This window comes from Epithele typhae (assembly GCF_022376455.1).
Source record: "Epithele typhae strain CBS 203.58 chromosome Unknown BXZ73scaffold_2, whole genome shotgun sequence".
Classification (NCBI taxonomy): domain Eukaryota; kingdom Fungi; phylum Basidiomycota; class Agaricomycetes; order Polyporales; family Epitheliaceae; genus Epithele; species Epithele typhae.
Window position 1 is genome coordinate 1,377,214 of NW_025954193.1, and position 18,426 is coordinate 1,395,639.

At 57.9% G+C, this 18,426-nt stretch overlaps 8 protein-coding genes across 8 annotated transcripts; 5 read left to right on the forward strand and 3 right to left on the reverse strand.

The window, feature by feature from the left end:
• Positions 1-205: 205 nt before the first annotated feature.
• Positions 206-3,383, forward strand: BXZ73DRAFT_38315 (Sodium/calcium exchanger protein-domain-containing protein; the record flags this gene model as incomplete). Its single annotated transcript, XM_048018164.1, has 16 exons — positions 206-578; positions 632-666; positions 717-765; positions 821-852; positions 907-990; positions 1,175-1,220; positions 1,274-1,300; positions 1,355-1,420; positions 1,471-1,628; positions 1,686-1,707; positions 1,763-2,577; positions 2,626-2,685; positions 2,743-2,931; positions 2,990-3,098; positions 3,159-3,224; positions 3,283-3,383. 16 exons carry the CDS (start codon positions 206-208, stop codon positions 3,381-3,383), a joined length of 2,232 nt encoding a protein of 743 aa, XP_047883366.1.
• A 476-nt stretch (positions 3,384-3,859) lies between these two features.
• Positions 3,860-5,862, reverse strand: BXZ73DRAFT_38529 (uncharacterized protein; the record flags this gene model as incomplete). The annotated part of the gene is made up of 8 exons (XM_048018214.1): positions 3,860-4,277; positions 4,344-4,458; positions 4,512-4,695; positions 4,786-5,072; positions 5,123-5,282; positions 5,336-5,627; positions 5,679-5,766; positions 5,817-5,862. 8 exons carry the CDS (start codon positions 5,860-5,862, stop codon positions 3,860-3,862), a joined length of 1,590 nt encoding a protein of 529 aa, XP_047883367.1.
• Positions 5,863-6,067: 205 nt separating this feature from the next.
• On the forward strand, positions 6,068-8,436 carry BXZ73DRAFT_86872 (armadillo/beta-catenin/plakoglobin; the record flags this gene model as incomplete). Its single annotated transcript, XM_048024333.1, has 14 exons — positions 6,068-6,240; positions 6,288-6,340; positions 6,392-6,411; positions 6,473-6,538; positions 6,592-6,667; positions 6,728-6,756; positions 6,807-6,929; positions 7,075-7,169; positions 7,216-7,282; positions 7,332-7,523; positions 7,581-7,754; positions 7,808-7,836; positions 7,888-8,360; positions 8,417-8,436. 14 exons carry the CDS (start codon positions 6,068-6,070, stop codon positions 8,434-8,436), a joined length of 1,590 nt encoding a protein of 529 aa, XP_047883368.1.
• A 281-nt stretch (positions 8,437-8,717) lies between these two features.
• BXZ73DRAFT_96369 (PLP-dependent transferase) lies at positions 8,718-10,661 on the forward strand (the record flags this gene model as incomplete). The annotated part of the gene is made up of 10 exons (XM_048027055.1): positions 8,718-8,844; positions 8,907-9,027; positions 9,083-9,207; positions 9,267-9,634; positions 9,693-9,796; positions 9,842-9,948; positions 10,005-10,049; positions 10,107-10,249; positions 10,307-10,489; positions 10,554-10,661. The coding sequence occupies 10 exons, from the start codon at positions 8,718-8,720 to the stop codon at positions 10,659-10,661; spliced, it is 1,431 nt and encodes a 476-aa protein (XP_047883369.1).
• Positions 10,662-11,079: 418 nt separating this feature from the next.
• Positions 11,080-11,995, reverse strand: BXZ73DRAFT_38052 (uncharacterized protein; the record flags this gene model as incomplete). The annotated part of the gene is made up of 4 exons (XM_048018115.1): positions 11,080-11,201; positions 11,257-11,457; positions 11,522-11,668; positions 11,728-11,995. The coding sequence occupies 4 exons, from the start codon at positions 11,993-11,995 to the stop codon at positions 11,080-11,082; spliced, it is 738 nt and encodes a 245-aa protein (XP_047883370.1).
• Positions 11,996-12,615: 620 nt separating this feature from the next.
• BXZ73DRAFT_96371 (PLP-dependent transferase) lies at positions 12,616-14,603 on the forward strand (the record flags this gene model as incomplete). The annotated part of the gene is made up of 9 exons (XM_048027056.1): positions 12,616-12,742; positions 12,803-12,923; positions 12,983-13,107; positions 13,169-13,539; positions 13,594-13,873; positions 13,928-13,972; positions 14,018-14,160; positions 14,242-14,424; positions 14,508-14,603. 9 exons carry the CDS (start codon positions 12,616-12,618, stop codon positions 14,601-14,603), a joined length of 1,491 nt encoding a protein of 496 aa, XP_047883371.1.
• A 346-nt stretch (positions 14,604-14,949) lies between these two features.
• On the reverse strand, positions 14,950-16,278 carry BXZ73DRAFT_86875 (uncharacterized protein; the record flags this gene model as incomplete). The annotated part of the gene is made up of 1 exon (XM_048024334.1): positions 14,950-16,278. The coding sequence occupies one exon, from the start codon at positions 16,276-16,278 to the stop codon at positions 14,950-14,952; it is 1,329 nt and encodes a 442-aa protein (XP_047883372.1).
• Positions 16,279-16,720: 442 nt separating this feature from the next.
• On the forward strand, positions 16,721-18,163 carry BXZ73DRAFT_96373 (uncharacterized protein; the record flags this gene model as incomplete). Its single annotated transcript, XM_048027057.1, has 5 exons — positions 16,721-16,883; positions 16,934-17,016; positions 17,082-17,407; positions 17,444-18,066; positions 18,120-18,163. 5 exons carry the CDS (start codon positions 16,721-16,723, stop codon positions 18,161-18,163), a joined length of 1,239 nt encoding a protein of 412 aa, XP_047883373.1.
• Between the last annotated feature and the right edge of the window lie 263 nt (positions 18,164-18,426).

Genomic DNA, 18,426 nt, shown 5'->3' on the forward strand with positions numbered 1-18,426 from the left:
TGGCGCGTCGCGTCGCCCAAATAGGCAGGGAAGCCGCAAGGTAAGCGGACGTCTAGCTCGCCTTCTTTCTCGGACGCGACGAGGCGAGCGGTTCCGTCCAGCCGCTGCGCCATGGACCACGCAGGATTTCAACCCAGCCGCCATCTAGCGGCCACCCCCACTCTCTTTTCCCTCACGCCCTCGCCCCGTCTCTCCCAACCAGACTATGCCCACTCCCGGCTCAGCCGACCGCCATCCAATCCCCACATCCAGCCCAAGCAGCTCATCGCATTCGTCCGCCGACACACCCCCGAGACCACTTCCACCTCCAGTCAGCATGTCGCGCTCCTCCACCAGAAACTCGGCAGTCTCCTACGCGTCCTCCAGTCCCTTCATCCAGCTTCCCACCCCCGATCCGCCAAGGCGATCGATCATGCAGAGTCTCTTCAACGGGTGGAGAAACCGCTCGACCCAGCATTCTCCAGCCGGTCTTTTCCCTCAACAGCATTCAAATCGATCCTCGGTCCACAAATTTCCGAACGCCCCCAAGCCCTCTGTCGGAATCACGCATGGATGGCGCGCCATCGTGTTCGATTCATGTGCGTATGCGCTTTTCCTTTGCATATTCTGCAGTCTCATCTCGGAGCTCTAGGGTTCAACCTTCTTCTGCTCTTCCTGCCAGTAGCGGTAGGGTCAAATTCGTTCTCATCTTGTTGTGTAGCTCACACAGACTCTAGGGCATCCTCAAGCTTGCCTCACCCGACTCTGGGACGCTCATTTTCTCAGGTAGGAAACGGTTCCCTTCAGCGACTGCCCGTGATATTAATACCTCTGGCCGCAGCATGCCTACTTGCCATGATTCCCTTGGTCAAGGTCAGGGTTCCATCGCTCGTGTCCGAGTTTCGGCTCTGATTCATCCAAACTTAGCTCCATGATCTCGCCACCGGCGTTCTTTCCCGTCGGATAGGCGGCTCTAAAACTGGTCTACTAAACGCCAGTCTTGTGAGTCCGGTGCCCGAACAATGGTTTTGGAGAGCGAACTGATCCGCCCGCGTTTCAGAGTAACATGTACGTACAAACTCCGCAGCGTTCCATCCGCTTCTACTGATCCGTTTGTTATATCCAGCGTCGAGCTAGTCGTTGCGGTACGTTTACATTCAATCTCGGTCATTGCCTCCTCTAACCGCAGAGATAGGTGATAGCTTTATGGAAATGCGAGTTACGAGTCGTGCAGTCCATGCGTGAGTGAGCGCGTGTAGTTTTTATGCAGACCAGCTCCCTTACCTCTTCACAGTGGTCGGAGCAATGCTCAGCAAGCTCCGTGAGTGTGCTGGATGATTGTTCGCATATCAGAGCTCATGCCGTTATTCTATAGTGCTCATTCTCGGAATGTGCTTCTTCGCCGGAGGGTTGAAGTTCTCGGAGCAAGGCTTCGATTCCAGTGAGTGCGTCCTCCCTCACGCGTGCGAGTCGAGGTGTAACGTCCGTTAGCAACGACCCAGATCCACTCGTCTCTGTTGAACATCAGTGTTGGAGCGGTGCTGCTGCCTGCCGCTTTTCACTTCGCCCTCACATATGGCAAATCCGGGGATGGAGATAGTATCACCTTACAGCAGCAGAAGGATGACATTTTACGCATGAGTCATGGCGTACGTTGTGACCACTTCCCGACGCTTCGCCCGTACTGATTATTCCGCGTGATTTAGGTCGCAATTGTCTTGCTTTTCAGTGAGTAGTGGTGATATCGTGCGATGTCGGCAAATCACTGACCTACTCCGACCAGTCTACGCCTCGTACTTAGTCTTCCAGCTCTGGTCCCATAATCACCTCTACACAGACCGCCACCACCAACCCAGCGACAAATTGCAGGCGGCCGAAACGGTGCGCACTGCCACGCAGCGCGTCCGCGAGAAGGGCAGTGATCTCTACGATCGTGCTGTATCCCCATCGCTGGAGCGCCTGCGGAGCAACTCCGGCTCACGCGCAACCTTTCGCCCGCTGACAGGCAAGGGTACCAGTCAGAAGTCTTACCCGCCGTGTCGCTCCCAATCCAGAATCGATACGCTGGTCGAGGAGCCTGAGATGTCACAGAACTCGGAAACGCCCCGCCCTGGATCCTCGCCGTACCTGCACTCCAGCGCCGCAGCGACAGGCAGCAACTTCAACAGCCGGACCGCACTCCTCTCCTCTCCGCTCGGAACCACCTCTCAACTCACGCTTGCGAACCCCATCGCAAAGCCCCAACAAAGCGTCCGGCTTGTCACCGACGCGCAGGCATTCCGGATCACGACGAGCAACTTGGACTCGGGCTCGGGCTCTGAACCTAGCAGTCCTGACCGGTACTCCCCCGTCTCGGGCCTGGGGAACGGGTCTAGTTCTGAGTCAGAGGCGGAAAGGCGGAAGCCGGGCATAGGGAAGCGCCCCAGGAGCAGGTCACGTACGCCCATCAGCGACGTTTTATCGGCGTACTACTATGGCGGAGAACCCGTGGAGATGCACGAACGAGCCCAAACACACTACCGCGACACCAGGCTCAGCACGCTCTCGGACGCGACAATCGGGGAACCATGGCAGAGTTCGCCCATGTGCTCCAGCCCGGTGCCCATGCATGGATCTCCCTCTCCGGATGTATCTCCCAAAGCCCAGCCGGAGCAGGTGGAGCTCAGTTGGACGATGACCATCGTCATGCTAACCATCGTGACCATTGTATGTTCTTTGTGATTTTCGTGGTGGGTAGCTTTGACTAATCAGCATGGCTTACAGCTCGTCGCGGTCAACGCGGAGTGGATGGTAGACGCCATGGACAATGTCTCACCCTCGCTCGACAAGGAATGGATTGGTCTGGTGCTGCTACCCACCGTCAGCGCCATCGCGGAGTGTGTAACTGCCGTCAACGTGTCGGTCCGCGACCAGCTCACGCTCAGCATTAGCGTCGCCGTTGGGTCAACTATTGTAAGTGCGTTCCGTCGCAAGTGGTGACAATAGGTGCTCATAGTGGGTGCACCCGCAGCAAACGGCTCTGTTCGTGATTCCAGTCATGGTGATCCTCGGGTGGATTCTCGACAAGCCACTTGCGTTGTTGTTCGATCCGTTCCAGTCTGTTGTATTGTACATCTCAGGTGCGTGGCTAGGTTACCCAACACTCTTGGTGACCATTTTCTGACGCGGTTTCTGTTCAGTGACGACAATGTCCTCAGTCGTCGCGGACGGCAAGTCAAACTGGCTTGAAGGCGTCATCCTCATCTGTGCGTACTACACCCCAAATCCCTCGAAAGCCGTAGCTGACGCTCTCCACGCTTTTAGGTCTGTACGTCGTCATCGCCGTCTCGTTCTGGTTCTACCCCGGCTCGAACTTCTCTACCAACCTCGCTGTCTGCAACATCTCGCCCCCCATCGATCTTTGAGCATGCGCATATCTACACACATCTCTACCCTCAAACGGCACACACCTTTTTCGTCTCTACGTACCTGCATAACTAGTTCCATGCCTCTGTCTACAAGCCTATCCAGCCCCGGTCTCCCGATGCACACACCCACTACAGCCTTCCTTTTAGGACATTTCTCATTCACGAGTAGAATATAAGACCATAAGCCCGGCCGCGGACTTCCTCGTAGCATATATTTCTATCGCTTCCTCTCGTTTACATACGTCCGCGACGCCGCGCGTCCATTGTAGCAATGATGTATCAGTACTCGCCCTCCGCCTCTACCCATATACTCCGGAACTCACGACGACTCGGACAATGTCACCCTCATCAGACGGCTTGCACAAAGTTGCGACCGTACACCGTACATACTATATGACCATACATGTACAATGGACCTCGAATCTAATCATTGCTTCTTGACTAACTTGAGACGTATGAGTTGTCTTGCCAGCCTAATCCGCCAGCAAGAACGTGTCGACGACGCCACGCATCTCGTCCAGACTCATCTTCTTGCTCTGCCGCACCTCCCCGTCTTCCTCGTCGGTGCCTCCTCCACGCGTATCTGCATCCACCGCCGCGGCTGCGGCGGCCGACAAGCGAGCGGCGGTCCAAACTGGGAGCGCGATGGCACCTCCAGACCTGGACTCGCCAACGGCGCGCGGCCACGGCGACGGCATGGGGCGCGCGCTGCGGCTCGTGATCATCGTCCGACACGGGTAGCAGAGGAGCGGGGTGAGAGACATGTTGGGGGCGTAGTCGGCCGGAGGTGTGGGTGGTGCTGGCGAGGTGGAGGGTGGATTTGAGGGTGGACCGGGGTGCGCGCGGATGGATATGCGGGCCGTCCACTCTTGCACGCCTTCCTGCACGGGGCTGTGTGCGGTGTGGTGGGCGTGAGCGCCAAGAGGTTTGCGAAGGGCGAGAAAGCGGGGGACTGACCGACCACATAGGGCGCACGCGCAGGCGACAGCGCCTTTGGGCGCGAGCTTGGCGCAGGTCCGGACAATCGTCGACACGGTTGAGGGGTAGTCTTGCTCGAGACCGAGGATGAAGTCTGACGAAGGTGCTCAGACGATATTCATACGGAGATTGAGAAGGACTGCGCACCTTTCGTGAGCGCGCTGATGCCGGGCTTCGCGCCAGCCCATTCCCACTTCTCTTTCCCGACGACGGGGACGCCGGACCAATGTGCCCATGCCGCACATTCTTTCATCCCGAGATCGCGAAGGGGGCGGACGACGCGGATGGTGTGCTCCACGGGGAGCGATGCCTTCTCCTTCTCCTCCTTCTGCTTATGGCGTTTCCTTGGCCTCTGCTGGTTACTCATCCCATCCTTGGCGCTGGTGAGTGAAGGTGTAGCGGGGGCAGGAAAAGGCGGAACGTCTGCAACGATGGGATTCGGGACCCACTCCTCGTACATCTCCTCACGAACGTTGAAACCAGAGCCTTGCGCGACTCCGGAGATGAGGGACACCGCGAGGGAGGTCAGAGAGGTTCCGAGGACGAGGTGGGATGCGCCTTCATGGAGTGCGGTGTGGAGGAGCAACAGTCGTGTGAGGGTTTGGACGGAAGCGTGGACGGCGGTTGGAGTAGGGAGGGTGGAGAGGTATGCCCGAAGGGATGGAAGGGGGTCTTGAGTTGCTTCGGAGAGGGCCTCGATTGGGAGTCCTGGACGAGATGAACGGACTGGGGACCGATACACGAGGGGGTGGGCGTACCTTCATCCGTCAAAGATGCACCCAGAGCAGAGCGCGCAGTCTTTCCGCCGACTGTCTCCCACCATGAGGAATCGAATGCGTCTTGTATTCGAAGAGAAATGAGGTCGATTTCGTTGTATTTCCCAACGAATTGGGAAACGTCTTCGGTGCGATCTTTCATCTACTTCTCCCAGATAAGCATGGGTAATTCAATATCAGAATTATCGGACTCACCCCGGGGAAGGCGTCGCAGACTTCAACATAGCATGCAACAATCTTCTTCCACACCTGCCCGTGTCTGGGATGATCTCGCCCACCGTTCGTCGGCATTGTGGATTTGTCGAGGGCGATGTAGCATCGGTGTGCGAGATCGAGAAGTGTTGAAGAACCGAGACCTCCAGATAAGCCGATGAGCAGATTGCCTGCCGGCTTCAAGGTAGTCTTGCGAGGGCCATCTGGGATGGGATTAACCGTCGGCTCAAGTGCACGGCGGAACCTGTGCGTAACATAGGGAAAGAAGCAGTCCCTATCACAAGGGTCAGCATGTATGCACGATCGACGAATGCTCGCGACAAACTTGCAGTATACAGCATGCCGGACGACGAGATTGCCCTCAGAGGTTTTACATCTGACACAAGCTTTGGTTTTATCGTATTTCTTGCGGCCTGTGGGTGACGTTGGAGCGGAGACGGAGAACCATGGGACACATACTCACGTTGCATCAATGCATCAGCCTCCGTGGAGGGATTGCCGCAAGACATGGAGACGAAGGAAGGAAGGAAGGAGCACTTGCGGCTCGTCGCGGGCCGAGCGGAAGAGCCGCAAGGCACGTCGGTCCCAGCCACCACCAGCCCCTTGCGTGAGGCAGCCGTTTAAACGGCCTGCTCTCGATACCCATCTATCTCATCGACAGTCCGACAGCCTTCCCTTATACCGCGCAGGACGGACATTGGACTATTCTCGACGATGGACGGACCCGCAGCCACCAAACAGCTTTCGCCGCTCGTCCTCCCCACTCCCAGTGCTTCTCCGCCTCTATATAGAACGGGCATCCCGACAAGGGGACCAAGTCCTCATAACGAAACAACGCTTCAGGCGAAGAAGAACACGATCCTAAAGTCTCACGGACGTCCTCCATGGTGCGCTTGCTTGCATGGTTCGGAATCCCGATGCTGAGGGGGCGTAGGTACGACGAGGATGGTCACGCTACCAGCGACGCGTTCGTAATTGGGATCGCAGGTAAGCTAATCGTCATTGAGATTGGTACATGTGTCAAACCCCGTCTTTCAGGTGGCTCGGCCAGTGGCAAGGTCGTCACTCGCTTCTCGAGTCCATCCCGTTCGCTGGTTTACACCCTCGCATTGCCGTCAGACCCATGTCGCCCGTCAAATTGTCCAGGCATTGGGATCTATCCCGACTGTTGTGATCCTGTCCCAGGTAAACATCTATGTTTGCGTTCGAGACTCACCACGCTGACACCAGACTTACAGGATAGCTTCTACAAGGAGCATTCACCTGCGGATCTAGCTTTGGCATTTGCCAACCGTTATGATTTCGATCACCCTGGTGCGCTGGATCCTTGGTGCTTAGTATGCCCATGCTGACAGGGTCTGTACATATACATAGATGCTATCGACATGCCACTTTTTGCTGCAGTATGCTCCACTTGTTTGTCGTTGTCGCTCTAAGCATTGAAGCAATATAGTGCCTAGCAGATCTCAAGGCTGGAAATCAAACAAACATCCCGATCTACTCATTCACGGAACACCAACGTTTACCTGAAACCAAATATCTCTATGGCGCTTCCATCATCATCGGTCAGTTCATCGTAATTGAAATGAATGCATATGCTTAGATGCTGGAATAGTCGAGGGTATTCTTGCTTTGCATGACCCAGCGTTAAGATCACTTTACGACATGAAGGTGTGTGCACCGCACTTTGGTCTCAACCACCCCTAGACCACGCGTCACAGATCTTCGTTCAATGTGATTCCGACCTCATGTTGTCTCGACGAATCCGAAGGGACATCAAGGAGCGCGGACGGAGTGTCGAAGGGGTTTTGGAGCAGTATGTCTTCTTCTCCGTTGTGCTTGACGAATCTCACCTCATGTAGGTATCTCCGCTTTGTGAAACCAGCATATGACAACTTCGTACAGCCGACCTCTCGCTACGCCAACATAGTAAGCTTCCTCACCCACGTGGCGTGTGCATGTCTTATTCTCTCTCCAGATTGTTCCAGGATCGGACAACACTATCGCCATAGAGCTAATCGCGACGCACATACATCGCAAAATAGCAGAGCGAACCAACTATCTACGCAAGAGTCTTGCGAGGGCGGTCCCTAAATGCTTGACTCCCGGTGTCAATCCAGACCAATATTTCCCTAACGTTAGACTGCTCCCCTCAACACCTCAGATGCAGGTGAGAATGTCTTCGGATGTAAACGGTAGATATAATTTTGATGTCCATGGCACCAAGGGGATTTTCACTCTTCTACGTGACCGAGACACCTCTCGTGAAGACTTCATCTTCTTCTCTGACCGACTGGCGACTCTACTATCGGAAGCAGCCATGGAATACCTTCCTTTCAAGCTCAAGGACATTGTGACTCCGATCTCAGCCACTTATCATGGGCAGCAATTGGCCGCGAGTGTAGGTGTCTACATCTCATAGCATGATCATCTTGTTTACATATGTATTATTAGCATATATGCGGGGTGTCCATCCTTCGTTCGTACGTAGCAAACCACTTTCACTCGTACAGAATGACTGACATCTTTCACAGAGGCGGTCCATTAGAACACGGCCTACGTCGAGTCATTCAGGACATTAACATGGGTTCCCTCCTCATCCAGTCAGAGAACAGCACCGGCGAACCCCTTCTCCTCCACCTCATGCTTCCGTACTGCATCCGCCAACGCCACCTCGCCCAGTCGTCTTTCGTATTCCTCCTCGACGCTCAAATCGGCACTGGGGCTGCTGCTTTCATGGCCATCCGTGTCCTCCTCGACCACGGTGTCCCTGAGAAGAACATTATCTTCGTCGCTTTCATTGTCGCGTCCCCAGGTGGTATCAGGGCCCTACAGCGCGCTTTCCCTGAGGTGCGCGTCGTGTGCGGAGCCATCGACCCGGTGTTGAGGGACGCATGGGCGACGTGGGACACTCTGGAGACCGTGGATTCGGAGAACACGTTGACGAGTCCAGCAGAGGAAGGAGGCAGGAAGGTGTGGGTAGTCGAGCCGGGTATGGGACATATAGGTGAGCAGCGAGCTCGACTGTACCGTGGTTCTGACCGTTCTGATCGCGCTTCTCAGGTGATCGATACTACTTGTAACTGGTTGAATGTCTTGTTTACGACGTCATTGTGGGCTGCATTTGTCTAATGTACACCATGTGAGGGAGGAAGTCCACGAACTGAGCCAGGGCCCGGCTTGCAGGGGGTCTGCTACTTCACGAGGCTTTCGCCTCTGCAGGAGTCTAAATGTATACACACAGGCTTATCAGTTGACTCTGACCGGCCACGTACCCGTCCGGACTAAGCAGTGCAGTCATTCTCACGTCCAAGTATATTAGTAGGACGCTGCATCTCCATCGTGACCTCATAATCTCTTCGACATGCCCACTCCAGCACACAAGCCAGGTCCCGGGGAAAGCTACGACCCACGCTCAGAGCCCCCACCGTTTGGGCATGAGCTCAAGGCTTACTTCGGCCTCGATGAAGAGTATGTGAATCTGAACCATGGTGAGTGCGCACGATGCCTACAAGTAGCGAACGTGTGCACACCGAATTCGACCCGATCACAGGCTCGTATGGATCGATTCCATTGCCCGTCCTCTTTGCTGCTGGAGAAAACGCACTTGGGATCGAGCGCAATCCGGATAGATTCATGCGACTCGAGGGCGCGCCTCTTCTGAATAAGGCTCGGTATGAATCGAGGCTCAAACATACGGCCAGACCTCTTCTCACAAACGCTATGCAGCGAGGCCGTGGCCAAGATAGTCAACGCGGACGTTGACGACGTCGTGTTCGTGCCCAACGCGACCGTCGCGCTCAACGCCGTCCTCCGCAACTTCGAATGGCGCGACGGCGACATCATCGTCGGAGGTACGTCCCCGTCCCTACACGCCGCATATATCCGCACCATATGTGTTGATTCACCCCAGCGTCGACGACCTATGAAGCGGTCTCGAAGACGATGCAATACCTCGCCGACCGCGCCGACCCACCACGCCCCACCGTCGCCGCCGTCGAGCTCATCTTCCCAATGGCCCACACGGACATCGTCGCCGCGTTCCACACCAAGATCCAAGCGCTCAAGGCCGAACACCCCAACATTCGCTTCACGGACGTCCCGCCGATCTCGCCTGGGCACTCGCCGGAGCCGGCGAAGCGGCAGAACAAGATAGTCGCGGTCATCGATAGCATCGTGTCCCAGCCGGGCGTGTATTTGCCGTGGAAGGAGATGGCAGCGGTGTGCCGAGAGGAGGGCGTCTGGAGCGTCATCGACGCGGCGCACAGTATCGGGCAGGAGGTGGGTGGAAGATGTGGGGACGCTGGAAGGGCTGCAGGCGACTGATGGGGCTTGGCAGCTCGACATCAACTTGAGCGAGTCGAAGCCGGACTACTGGTTGTCGAACTGCCACAAGTGGTTGTTTGCGAAGCGGGCGTGCGCAATGCTTTACGTGCCGAAGAGGTGAGATGGTCTGCGTGGACGGCATGCAATTAACTCGGGCGGCAGAAACCAGTACATGATGAAGTCCTCCTTGCCGACATCGCATGGGTACGTCTCGCCCGAAGATCCGCGCTTCAAAGAGGTCGGCACGAACTTCGTAGAGCAATTCCAATGTCTGGCTCTTCGTCATCGAGACCTTCTTCTCTGGAAGCTGATGAGCGCGGTGCAGGGACTGGAACCTCCGACTTCACGCCTTACCTGTCGGTTCACGACGGTAAGCCCGTTCCTGTCAACCGGTCATCTCGAGGGGAGCCGAACAAAGGTTGCCCAGCGATTGCTTTTCGTACATGGATTGGCGGTGAAACCGCGATCAACACGTACTGCCGACAGCTCGCTATCGATGGCGCCAAAAGGCTCGCTGAGCTTATGGGCACAAGTGTGATGGACCAAAGCGGCGAACTTACCCTAAGCATGGTGTGTTGCTTGCGCTGAACCCGAATGAGCGTTCTGACCGTAGTGCGGTACTCCCAGAGCAACGTCCAGCTTCCCCTTCCGGTCGAGTCCGAACCAGGCGAAATCTACAAGCCAGAAGTGAAGAACAAGATCATGGAGTTCCTCATGGAGAAGCTCCTTTTGGAGTGGAAAGTTTATGCAAGCCTGCACTTCTATACGGGTGGGTGGTGGTGTCGATGCAGTGCCCAGGTGTTCACCGAGGTAAGACGTCCAGTTTGTCGTGCTGGGGGCAGAGATGCTGACGGCGTATGCGCTTGTCTTGCAGATGGCCGACTTTGAGTACCTCGCGAAGGCGTGTACAGAGCTTTGTCAGGAAGTGAAGGAGAAGATGCTGCCACGGAAGGTTTCAGTGACGCGATATTTCGTGGTATGAGAATCGCATGTGTACAAATACCACAACATACTGTCCTTCCTTTTCCCGACGTCCATCTTCGGGAACTTGTCCGATTGCGACCAACGCGCGCTCCTCCAGGAGACTCACTTAACCCTGTGAGCGGGTTAAAAGGCATTCGAGGCCAGGGAAGGCCCTGCGTTTGAATGGCCAGACCGGAGTTCTCTACTCATTCTACAACGGCGGGTTCCAGGGTGACCTTGCCCGCTATGTTGGGGTCATGCTTGATTGTCATGAGTGCGTAGGTGAAGACAGGGACTTGCGCACTGAACGCAACAGCGTGCTGTGATGAATATGCACGCAAGAGACGAAACAGAAAGGAAGCTAGACATACAGATGGGTGTGCGAATACAGTGGGCGCAGATATCCAGGGTCCTCCAAGTCAAGACAAGATACGCGGTCATTTCCCTTGCGCAACCAATTCAACGAATGCTGCTCTGACACGCCGAATGATGACGTTGGAGTCGCTCGACTCGTTGAGGATGATGGGAAGTGTGGGGAGACCCGGTGTTGTTGTTGGCACTACAGACCTCTGCATGAGACTGATGGCACGGACGGGAGGAGGCATTGGACTCACCTCGAATTACAGGCTCAGATACGTCGAGCACCAGACTGAACTCCCTGGAAATGTCCGCGGGGTCGATATGCGTAAATCGAACGAGGGTGAGGTCCGGACCAATGCCCTCTATCCAGCACTTCAGCCGATCCTCGCATGCGAGCATCTCTGGCATGATATTTGCTGCGTGCACATTGAGGATGCCATGCTCGCGTCTCCGCTCTATTTCGGAGGAGGGGGGAAACACCTCAGAAGAGACCTCACATCGTATGCGGCACAAACATACCTCGCATGAGATTTGCGGCCACTATCCGGTGCTGCTCGATCTCGACATCCAGCGACGCGCACTTCTCCTTGATGCTGGCGAGCTGTCTCCGAAACTGGGCAACGCTGGCCTCAGCCTCCTTCTTCTCCTCAGCCTCCCTGTCCAGAACTGGGGAAGTGGGCAATGTTGGAATGACACAACACATGTATTTTCAGCGGCAAACGGACCTGAAATGAGCTCAATCTCCTTGACCTTGCATTGGGTCGTCTCCGTCTCGATGTTCTGGGCCTTCTCAGCAGCCGCCTTTTTGTCCGCGTGAAACTTGTTCTTTCGCTTAGTTATCTCTGTTACTGCATGCTGGGTGTAGTTGGAGACCGCGGCAAGGAAGTTGCGGGTGGAGGTCTCGTACGCGTCGAGCCGGAGGTCTATCTGAGGGTTTTGCTGGACGAGAATAGCCGGCAAGTCAAGTTTGGGAACGCGGAGAACGTTCGTCATTGTTGTTAAAATACACTAGCCAGATGAGTTGTTTTCCAAGCTGAGGACAGAGGCGGGGGAGGGACTAGGCTGACGGCGGGCTGCACTGCAGCGGCAGGTGTTCAAGAAACGCGACGCGTCGGCGCACGTGATCGTTTGTGAGGCCCAACAGGGCCCAACCCGAACTCCATTTTGACTTGCGATCTGCTTCAACCTTCTCTTATGACAACTTCCGCTTGATCATTCCGTGAAGCTTTCTGCATCATCACATGAACGGAACACCCTCCAACACGGGACCAAATCGTGATCAGGCTTCAAGCCGAATCAATATGAACTTCTGAGTAAGGCTGGCCGAGAGCAGTCCACTACCTCGTCTGAAGCGCTGAGCATCGGCTCATGAAGAGTCTGCTGGCATACAAGACACCTGCCACAGCATGTGCGCACTGCGACGTTTATCAATAGGTGTATTCCAGTCTCCTCTCAAAGAGCGGCGACTCGTCGTGACTCGTCAGTGAACTCAAATCAAGTCTCCGAGTTCCGACACTTCCTATTGGTCGATCGTACGTACTAGATAATACTGGCCATTCGTCCTCCTAACGTCCATCTCACTCAGCTTGACCACGCCCTGATATTGCCCTGATATGCCTGTCATCAAACGCACTCCCGCACCTGGAGAAAGCTACGATGCGACTGCGAAGCCCCCGCCCTTTGGTCATGAGCTTAAGCAATACTTTCCACTCGAAGATGACTATGTTAATTTGAACCACGGTGACCGACTTCTGCCATCTCACTCACTCAGATTGCAGAGCTGATACCTACATGTCGCAGGTTCCTACGGCTCGGTACCGCTTCCTGTGACCTATGCTGCCATCGAGCTGGGAAGCGTCATCGAGGCCAACCCCGACCGGTTCATGCGCTTCGACGCAAAGCCCCTCCTCGACAAATCTAGGTATAGGACCACGCCTCCCTTCCCCCTACCGGCGCAGGCTGATCTCGGGCGTCAAACAGGGAAGCCGTAGCGAAGTTTATTGGCGCAGAGACCGACGAAGTGGTCTTCGTCTCTAACGCCACGCATGGGATCAACAGCGTCCTCCGCAACTTCGAATGGCACGCGGGCGACGTGCTCCTCGGAGGTCCGTCCCAGCTCACCTCGCGGCCTTACTTGTAGACCGACTCGGTCCGTGCCCCTCGCAGCATCGACGACCTTCTCTGCCGTCACGCAGACGATGCAGTTCCTCGCGGACGGCCCCGTGCACGCGCGCCCCGCACTTCACATCGTGGAGCTCAACTTCCCGAGGACGCACGCGGAAGTGCTCGATGCCTTCCGCGCGAAGCTCAGGGAGCTCAAGCAGGCCGCCGCGGGCACCACCTTCACGGACGTGCCACCGCTCTCTTTTGGGTACGCGGCAGCGTCTGGGACGGAGAAGGGGAACAAGATCGTCGCTGTCATTGACAGCATCGCGTCTATTCCGGGTGTCCTCATGCCGTGGAAGGAGATGGTTGCGATATGCCGCGACGAGGGCGTGTGGAGCGTCATCGACGGTGCGCACAGCATCGGGCAGGAGGTGAGGGAACGCATATGCACGCTCGACACGAATGCTTACCGCTTGACGCTGCAGCCTAACATCAACCTGAGCGAGGCAAAACCTGACTTCTGGATCTCCAACGGCTACAAGTGGCTGTACACGAAGAGGGCGGTCGCTGTGCTTTACGTGCCGAAGCGGTCTGTACTCAATCTCATTTCACCCCCTCTCGCCATGTCGTGCGTATCCCTTACAATCGGCTGGGACAGGAACCAGAGTATTATGAAGTCTTCCCTCCCTACCTCGCTCTACTACGTCTCGCCCTCCAACGCGCGGTTCGCGGCCGTCGGCACCAACTTCGTCAACCAGCACGAATGTGCGTTTCCTTCATCCATCATCTCCGCGTCCTAACCGTCGCTCATATTCCTAGGGCTCGGCGCGCACGATCCCATCCCACACATCACGATCCCCGACGGTGAGCCCTCCTCCCCTCCCCTCGCCCGTCACTGAGACCCGACAGCCCTCGCGTTCCGCAACTGGCTCGGCGGCGAATCCGCGATCCACGCGTACTGCAACAAGCTCGCGCGCGACGGCGCCGCCCGCCTCGCCACGCTGCTCGGCACCCACGTCATGGACACCTCCGGGGAGCTCACCCTCAACCTCGTACGTCCTCGTCTCCGTCGCCTCGTTCGTTCCGCTCACCCCTGCGCGCGGGTCCCTCGCTCGGCACAACGCTCGACGCAGAGCAACGTCCTCCTCCCGCTCCCCGTCGAGCCCGCGCCGGGCGCGGTCTACACGCCCGCGGCGTTCGCGCAGATCGACGCGCTCTTCCGCCGGCGGCTCCTCTTCGACCACAAGACGTACGCCGGGCACTGGTACCACGCCGGCGGCTTCTGGGCGCGAACGAGCGCGCAGGTGTACAACGAGGTGCGTGTCGCGCTCCGACCTCGGCCGTACCGCTCGCTGACCGGAGACCACCCGTCCGGCGGCGCGGTGTGGGACTCGAGCAGATGTCCGACTTCGAGCACGTCGCGAAGGCGTTCATCGCGATCTGCGACGAGATCAAGGAGACGATCTTGGCTCCGAAGGCGGAGGCGATTCCCTGAGTGAACGGATTGAGACGGACGGCGAGACAGTAGATGCGTGGACGGACTATATATTCCTCTACACAGGCAGGCGTTATTCTTTGTACGCGGTACTACAATCTATCAGACGACTTTGAAATCGAAGACAACAACAACAGGGGGATGTATAGATACTAGCGATACATATGCAGACCGAAATGAACGGCGAACACGAAACCAATCCATCCAGTAAAGACGGTCATCGATGCGATTACAAGGTAAGCACGGACCACGACAACGAAAGACAGACGCGCCACGAGGAAGCGCCAATTAAGTGACAGAACGACTCACCGGTCGATTATCCCACTCCGCCTGGCCCGCAGCCAGATTAACACCACTGCTGGCCGATGTCGCTGTACTTCCCCTGCTCGAACGCGACGAGCCCGTCGAGCCCCTGCGCGCCGAACGCCGCCCGGGCCGCGCCTTCCATCTCCGCGAGGTCCACCGCGGGCTGGGCGCGCGGGGGGAACGTGGACTCGAAGAGCGCGCCGCCTTCGCGCTCCCGCTCGAGCACGCGGACGACGACGCGCTCGAGCGGGGCGCGTGCGCGCGCAACGCCGGCGGCGGCCTCCGCGAGCCGCGGCCACGGCACGAGCGCGGCGGTGTTCGCCTCGCCGCAGTAGACGGCGAAGGCGAGCGTGCGGAGCGCGGGCGCGGGCAGGCGCGCAAGGAGGAAGAGGGTGTAGGGAACCGCGGCGAGCCGCGTCGTGTGCACGTCGAGCGTGAAGGACTCGAGCGCGGTGAGCGGGATGAAGGCGCCGCGGCTGTCCCCGCTGCTACGGCCGCCAGGGCCATCGGAGCGGGTTGCGCCGCCCACGCCTCCGCCGGCGGGTGCCACAGGGGCGGGCGCGGGTTCCACGGCGAGGTTCGCAGCGGGGCCGTGATGGTCGCGGAAGCCGATGCGGAGGGTGCGGAGGGTTGGCGCGAGCACGGCGAGAACTTCAGCGAGGCTGTAGAGGGAGGGCCACGGCACGCCGGCGCACGAAAGGTGGACGATTGAGTGGTGGAGGCGGCGAGCAATGAGCCAGCGAAGGACGAAAAAATTGTCGCAATCGCTGGAGAGCTCTACGGTGGTGAGCGCAGGGAGCGGTGTGGAGTCCGCGGCGACGAGCGGAATGAGAGGGAGAGGGCGCGCCCCTGTTTCCCATTCGTGGGTGAAGGAAATACTGAGACAGGTGAGGCGGGCCAAGGAGATGAAGAGGTCGATGAATAAGGCGAAGCCGGAGAGCTTGCAGGCCCAAAGGCTGAGGTGGGATACATTGGGGAAGCGGCTGAGGACGCCGTGTATGAGCTCAGCGTCGAGGGAAACGAGGGCGAGCTCGAGTTTTGTGAGGTTGCTGAGCTGAGTTGGGAAGGATGGAGGCAATGCGCGGAACCAAGCATCGAGGGTGGCATTATGAAGGCGGTCATTGGAGAATATGCCAAACGCACCCTCAATCTCGAGCGTGGCGATGTGGATGGCGAGGTCGGGATGAGCGTCGAGGAGGCGGGTGAAAGTATTGCAGTTGGACCAGTCGATGTAGATAGAGCGGAAAAGAAGATGCTGGACCCGTGGAAGCCAGTTCCTGGAGGTGAGAGCGCACTGGCGGAGAGTGGGCTTGTCTGCTGCAAGGAAGTCGAGGATGTAGTCTTGGAGCTCCGGAGGGAGTATGGGCATGGGCCGCCGGGCTGGAGAGAAGCGGATGAGCTCGGCTGCGGATATGCAGATGCCACCAATGAGCGGACGCACCTGGGGAGCGGGCGGAGGTAGAGAACGACGAGAGAAGGGAGCGGATGGGCGACGCAAGCGGCGAGCGCGAGGCGGTCGAGAGGGAGGGCATGGGGAGCGGGCAAGGACGCATCCGGGGCTGTGCGCTCCAGTCGAAGCCGTCGGCGTGACCCCGATGGGCATGACCGTCACCCGACGCGCAAAGGAACGCGTGACGTCACGCGTCGCGGCTAGATCGTCGACGGTGGGCGCGGCTGGACGGACAGGCCTGCAACCAACGATTATCTTCTCCGCCTTCCATTGTGCCCCAACTCGGCCAGCCGTAGGTGAGCCCTCGAAATATAAACCAGGCCCCCGCTCCCTGCGCCCCCGCACGCTCCTCCCTGCCCCCATGTCGTGCTCACTCTGTCGTCTGCCTTTCACCCCCAGCCCTGTCTCAATCAGTCCTCGCTGGCCTCCCAACGGCACTCTCACTCCCGCCCAGCTCGACTACCTCAAGTTCGCCACCAGCTTTGGGACCACTCCAGGTCTCGTCGTCCCCCTTCAATTCTGCGGTAGGTCTCTCAGTGCATCCCTTCGTCCGCACCCCCTCATCCCTTCGAAGATAGTAACACTTTCGGCGGAGTAAATGTCCCTTTGCCTATCATTCTCAACTGCCAGTGGGAGGATGAGGCCACCCACCGGACGGTATGCCACTACCCTCCTGGTAATCGCTTTACCTCATCTCATTTCTCTCGTGCCCGCGCCTATAGATGACCGTCATGCACAATCGCTGTTTTGGCCTCCTCCGCCACCATCTCGACCTCCTCGACGATGACGACGATGACGAGATCACTGACCTAGCTCTTGTCGATGAGTTCTTAGGCCCGCCTGCAGGTGGGGCTCGTGCCGGCCGACTGCCTAGCATAGATTACGAAGGCGCTCTCGGCTTGGATGGTGACCGTGTCGATCTCGAGTCCCTGTGGTCTCCAGGCTCCGGCCCTGGAATGCTCGCCTTCGACTGGGCTCGGTGGAAAGAGCTCGGACTCCAGTGGACGGCCGACCGTTCTGACAGGCGCGCCTCTCCTTTGCTCTTCCGGTATCTCGTGTTCTGACATTCGTGCTTCCCCTCCAGGTTCCCAAAATTCAACCCCACCGTCGACCCCGCGCGTATTCCGGAAGAACCGTTCACGCCAGCCACCGACATCATCTGCCGCCAACCGTACGACATCCTGTATGCGCTGTTCCCCTTCTTGTCGGACGCATCCTTCGTCAAGCTCGTCTCCACCTGCCGCACCCTCCGCCGCTTCGCGCTCACCACACTCCAGCCGCATGCTCGCGCGCGCGTCATCGCTCTTGGATGGCCGCTCCCCACCGGCGCCGAGTACAAAGCGTTTGTGGCATCGAGGCTGCCCCCAGGCCCCGGTGCAACACCGGTTAGAGAGTGGCGAAGGAACTTGGAGATGGCCGAAAAGGAGCTGTCTCCGCATGACGGCGACTGGATGCTGTACCTGTGCAAGGTGTACAAGCATCCGCCGATGGCCAGGACGCGGCGGTGGATCTGGGCGCTCGCGAGCCAGGCGGCGCGCGTGTGGCGAGAGAACATGGAGCACAGTGGGTTGTACGCCGTGAAGACGAAGGGCGCGGATGAAAGGCGCGTAACGCCGTGCGGGGGCGGGAGATTCGTACGGACCGGGAAGTGGGACGAACACAAGAAGAAGCTGGTGGCGTGTTTCGCCCTTCGCGGGATGCTGCATAGTAAGCGTCGTGGATCGGAGATGCCGAGCTCGCCGTTTTTCCACTTTATGCAGTGATGGTGCTCCCCCAATGTACGCTTAGTTTCGGCATCCTGTAGCAGATGTTGTGAGAAAAGATACGCCGCCCACCTCATCCAGGTCGCGAACTCGACCGGTCCCTCGACTGGCAAGCTCGAACACACACTGGGAGCGGACGTGCCCTGTCCCCATCATATCGCTGGTTGTCGGTCTCCCCGATGCAGCATTTCGCTGCCACGCCGAGGCATCCCGATAAAGCGAGCCGGATGCACACTCGTCCAGTCCCGTGGAATGCGGCGCAAGCGTTGAGCAACGGCGGGAACTTCGCTCCGAGTCGTCGACG